At 40.0% G+C, this 5,449-nt stretch overlaps 1 protein-coding gene across 3 annotated transcripts; it reads left to right on the forward strand.

Moving 5' to 3' along the window:
• The first annotated feature begins 478 nt into the window (after positions 1 to 478).
• Positions 479 to 5,213, forward strand: LOC110033499 (squamosa promoter-binding-like protein 15). Of its 3 annotated transcripts, XM_020737498.1 has the most exons (10): positions 479 to 1,259; positions 1,560 to 1,753; positions 1,826 to 2,742; positions 2,830 to 2,937; positions 3,022 to 3,139; positions 3,297 to 3,432; positions 3,508 to 3,652; positions 3,788 to 3,980; positions 4,071 to 4,387; positions 4,499 to 5,213. In XM_020737498.1, the coding sequence occupies exons 1-10, from the start codon at positions 679 to 681 to the stop codon at positions 4,943 to 4,945; spliced, it is 3,156 nt and encodes a 1,051-aa protein (XP_020593157.1). In that variant the 5' UTR covers positions 479 to 678; the 3' UTR covers positions 4,946 to 5,213. The 3 variants fall into 3 exon arrangements, with proteins under 3 accessions (XP_020593157.1, XP_020593156.1, XP_020593158.1); XM_020737497.1 differs by having other exon boundaries at positions 3,788 to 4,387; XM_020737499.1 differs by having other exon boundaries at positions 1,189 to 1,259; positions 1,549 to 1,753; positions 3,788 to 4,387; positions 4,499 to 5,212.
• The last annotated feature ends 236 nt before the right edge of the window (positions 5,214 to 5,449 follow it).

A 5,449-nucleotide genomic window follows, 5' to 3' on the forward strand; every position in this document is an offset into this window, starting at 1 on the left:
TTCCACATTTAAGTTTCAACATCTCTTGCCCAAAAATTTGCTTCGAGAGCGATCATGTCTCCAGATTTATGACGAATAATAGAAATTTGTTGGTAACGTATCAATATTAAATAGTACAAAATAGTTACCAAAATAGTGGAGGGTAGGGTTGTGAGTGAGTCAAGCTAACTCGTGAGCCGACTCAGGCTCAACTCCATAAGTGACTCATAAACTGAGCTCGATGAGCTAATAAGTCAAGCTCAAGACAATCCTGATTTGACTCGTAGCTTGTGAGCAAGATCGTTTAAGAAATAATTAATAAAAAAATAATCAAAATATATTAAAATTCAAGTAATTTTTCTTAGATTTTAAAAAATATTTAAAAATTGATATTTTATTTTTTACATGAACTGATATTTTATTAATTCTCTCATAAATTTTCATTCTATTTGTCTGACCTGGGGCTGAAACAAATAGAATTAGGCTCTTCACAGGCCTCCCCTTTCAGATCTACTTCGTTTTCGCATGGCATTAGCTTCACCGTCGTCTACAGGGCATCGCTTCTACTAAGCTCTTTTGTTAGTTTCCGGGGATGGATTCACTATTCAGAACTTTTTTGTGCCGATTTCTTCGTTGAGATTTCGGTGGGGGTTCTGATTGCGTTAGATTTGATTTTGGTGCGGTTTGTGTTTTGGGGAAATGGAAGGAGAAGTGGATGCTGGAGTTGCCCCGTCTGTTTTACTTCCTGGACGGTTTTCTGATACGGCCGGCATGGCGAGGAAGCGGGATTTTCGTTGGACAAATCCTGGATTGTACCATTTTAGTCATCATCAGCAAAAGCATCTTTCGTTAATGGGGTCTGCAATTACTGACCCTGACAATTCTGATGTTTGGAGCCCTAAGTTATGGGATTGGGACAGTTTGAAGTTCACCGCAAAGCCCTCGGAGGTTTCTCCGGGTGCAGGTGTTATGAAGGATGGGGATGCTACAGGACAGCTTTTGAGCAGGGGAGTGGAAGAGGATAGTGGGACATTGACTTTGAAGATTGGAATTGAAGCTTCTGCAGTGGAAGAGCTTGTCTTTAAGCCAAACAAACGAGTTCGGTCTGGTTCACCTGGGAGCTCTGCAAGTTATCCTATGTGCCAGGTGGATGCTTGCAGAACAGATCTGTCCAATGCCAAGGATTATCATCGCCGGCATAAAGTTTGTGAGCTTCATAGCAAAGTAGCCAATGCTCTTGTTGGGCCGCAGATGCAAAGATTTTGCCAGCAATGCAGCAAGTGAGTGATTTGAGCCAATTTGCAGACTTCTAAATTCGTTGTTCAATCTTATCTTTAGTTTTTGCTTTGATGCCTTTGAACTAAATTATAATTTAGGAAGAAAATCATGTAGTTTAATTTGATTAAACTTTTTTATTGAAAATCTTTTAAAATTTCTTAAAACGTTTTTTCAACCTGGCATATCAGTTTATCAGCATAACATCTTTTCTGAATTTGGTATCTTTAGATGGCATAAATTTTTTTCTTCTTGTCATCTTCAACATTAAAAAATGACTGGATTTTCTGCTAGTATAAATTTAGATTCCATCCCCTAATGGAGTTTGATGAGGGGAAAAGGAGTTGCCGGCGCAGGCTTGCTGGACATAATCAACGTAGGAGGAAGACCCAACCTGAAGATGCATCAGCAAACATTTTAGAGTCTGCGATTCATGATGAAAAAGTCACTAGGAATATGGATATTGTCAATCTTTTAGCAGTCCTGACGCGATTTCAAGGCAAGATATCTTGTCTTCATGAATATTTTTTTGTTCTGAGAATCGTCTCACCATTTATTAGTGTTTCACCAGGCAATGTTGTTGGAAACTCTTCAAACATGGCATCTCTACCACAGAGAGACCGGTGTTTACAGATTTCTGATAAGTTTGCCAACTTGCCTCCTGCAAAAGCCACTTCCAAAACACAAGTGAAAAGAGATTTTGATCTTAACGTTTCAGTAGCTCCACAGCAAAGTTCTTGTAAACAGCCACCTGAAGAGAGTGAGAATCTGAGTTCTCCATCAACTATGAACTTGCTTGCTATCCTATCTGCTGCTCTATCTTCAAATCCGAATACCCTGACTACCTTGTTACATGTGAGTAGTGATGATAGTGGTAATAGCAAGAGCAATAGGGCTTGTCAGGACACTGTAGTTAACGTTAATTCACACAGCAAGTTGGCTCGCATCTGTTCTCCGGTTGGAGGTAGAGAATTTGACTTTAATGTCTGTTCCCAAGTTAATTCTTCTGAACATCCAGTTCAAACCGCCACACCAAGTTTACCGTTGCAGTTATTTCGATCTGATGAAGATGATAGTCATTCAAAACTTTTTTCTGCGAGTAAATATCCATCCTCTCAGAGCAGCAACATAATGGAAGATACATCACCTTCATGTTCGCTCCGCATTGCAAAAAGGCTTTTTACGCTGCAATCAGCTTCTGAGACAAAGGATGAAAGCATGGTGATATGCAGGGAGGAGCTTGTAACAGCTGAAGCAAAAACATCAAGTGGTCGGCCCTCATCCCTGGATCCGTTCAAGGGCCCAGGAAGGCATTCTGATAATCAAAAAGTTCAGAACTTGACGTACTGCAGAAGTTATTCATTTTCCTCTGGCTCAGTACATTCTCCTTCCAACTCAAGGTTTGACGCCCCGGATCGAACTGGGCGTATTATTTTCAAGCTTTTTGACAAAGATCCAAGTAATTTGCCTGGGGAACTTCGGACTGAGGTAGGCCTCAATAAAAATAAAAGTGAATTAGATTCGTAGCACATTAATTACCAAGTTTAGTTTGTTTTGATAAATTCTTTATTTTAGATTTTGAATTGGCTGTCCCATAGTCCCTCTGAAATTGAAAGCTACATTAGGCCCGGCTGTGTGGTTTTATCCATTTATCTGTGTATGTCCTTGATGGCATGGCATGAGGTAAGGGTACCTATCATGTAAATATCTCCTTGCCTTATTATTGTTCTTGTTGCAATTAACTAGTTGAAAATTCTGGCTCTGCAGCTTGAGGAAGACTTCCTTCGGCAAGTTGATTCACTCGTTAATTGCTCTGAATCTGGGTTTTGGAAAAATACGAGATTTTTGGTCCGCTTGAGTGGACGACTTGCTTCTCACAGGGATGGTGTGCTTTTTATCCTTTATCGACTTATTTCGGTAGCCGTCGTGAAAGTTTAGAGCAGTTTTGGTATCATGACTTTCTACTATTCTTTATCTCGGGATATTAAGGTAATGCAATATGGTTTGGACTAGTAGTCTCAGCTTTTGCTTATTGTTTTCAGGCAAAATACGTATCATCAAGTCCTGGAGGACATTTAGTGGTCCTGAGTTGACATCTATATCTCCCATTGCAGTTATGGGTGGGCAAGAAACCACATTGATTCTTAAAGGTCGCAATTTGAGTGTTCCTGGAACAATGTGAGTTCAAATCTTCTCATTCAAATAGTCTGAATAAATGGTCCCTTTTATCTCATTCATCTTCTGTCTGCACAGAATTCATTGTACTTCTGAGAGAGGGTATTTATCAAAAGATGTGGGTCCAACATATCCAGGCACCATAAATGATGATGATTCCAGTTCTGAGTGCTTCGTTCTTCCTGAAGGACCACCTTATTCCTATGGACGATATTTCATCGAGGTGAGTTAACCCGCTCCATTTCCGTGTTGTTTGGCACCAGTAGAATAATCCTCCCACCTCATAGAAGTGCACACATACAATGTTTTCAAAACCAATGATAGTGGTTGAGTTGTGGCCATTTTCTCTTATTTACAGGTTGAGAGAAGTTTTAAAGGAAATAGCTTTCCTATTATCATTGCGGATTCTGCAATTTGTAAAGAACTAAGATCACTTGAATTTGTGTTTAATGAAAATGTTGGTACCATTGGTACCGGCTTTCAAAACCAGTGTTTGGAGAATGGTAGGACACAATCTAGAGAAGATGTCCTTCACTTCCTGAATGAACTCGGTTGGTTGTTTCAAAGAAAGTGCCACATTGATACTTCCTTTGTCGCTTTCTCAACATTGCGGTTCAAGTATCTCTTTTCGTTTGCTGTAGAGAGAGATTTCACCGCGCTTGTTGAAAAACTTCTGGACATTGTAGTGGAAAGAGGTGCTGAGAGGGATTCTATATTTCATGAACCGCTGGAACTTCTTGAACTACAGCTATTGAACCGAGCTGTGAAGAGGAAATGTAGGAAGATGTCTGACATGCTTCTGAACTATTCTGTTAAGAATAAAATTTCAAAAGATTCAAGAGTGTATCTATTCCCTCCTAATTCCCCCGGCCCTGGGGGATTCACCCCCATGCATCTTGCTGCTTCCATGCAGAATGCTGAAGCCATGGTTGATGCTCTAACAAATGATCCCCAAAAGGCAAGTTTAGATTTTTATTACAATTTATGCTAAGCAGTTTCTTCCCGGATATGTATTATGATCAAGTTGTTTGATAATATATATATGTTTTTTCATCTGAAACGATTTTAGATTGGGTTGAAATGTTGGGCTTCAGTTCTGGATGACAATGGTCAAACTCCCGCCATGTGTGCAGCATCAAGGAACAACCACTCCTACAACATGCTTGTGACCAGAAAACTCACAGATAAGGAGAATGGTCGGGTGTCAATCATGATTGGGCACGAAGCAATATCATGCATGGATGAGTCAAGGCGAGTGACCGAGCCACCAGCAAAGCATGGTAATGGTTGCGTCCCTGCAACAATGGCGGTAAATTCGTGTGCTCAATGTGCTTTTGCAAAGTCTCGGCCAATCCGGATAGCTCTTGGCAGAGGTCTTCTCCGGTGGCCACACACCCACTCCGTGTTGGCAATTGCTGCGGTCTGCGTGTGCGTCTGCCTGTTTCTTCGTGGCACTCCTTGGGTTGGCTCGGTTGCTCCATTCAAGTGGGAGAATTTGGATTTCGGTCCAAGATAGCTTCCATGAAAAGAATGCCATCCAAGGATGTTTTGCTTTTTACTTTTTATTTCCAGGAGTAACAAAAATTGTGTTTGTTTATATGCATAGGGGAATACTATCAGCTTGCATTGGCTAACCTATTCTTTTATTAACCAACTAGTTCACATCAGCAGATTGTTTTGTATATTTACATATCACACTATTCTTATGTATTCATCTTACATCTAGATTTTCATATTTTGTATTTGTAGCATTTTAGTGTCATGTGCCTGTAAAATTTGTATTTCATTTTTAAAAAGTTACTAATAGTAATATCTTTAATGCGATGTTAAATATTTGAGTGTTTTGTGACTACATAATGTATTTTTTTTTACTTCAGCTTTTCTTTAATTGGAAGATTGACATGCATATCACTAGGGCTGTCAAAACGGCTCGTTGTTCGCGAACAGCTCGTGTTCGGCTCGTTAAGAAGCTCGTGATCGGCTCGTTAATTTTGTTTGATAAGTTAACGAGCCGAACACG

The sequence above is a fragment of the Phalaenopsis equestris genome, unplaced genomic scaffold (assembly GCF_001263595.1).
Source record: "Phalaenopsis equestris unplaced genomic scaffold, ASM126359v1 Scaffold001198, whole genome shotgun sequence".
Classification (NCBI taxonomy): Eukaryota; Viridiplantae; Streptophyta; class Magnoliopsida; order Asparagales; family Orchidaceae; genus Phalaenopsis; species Phalaenopsis equestris.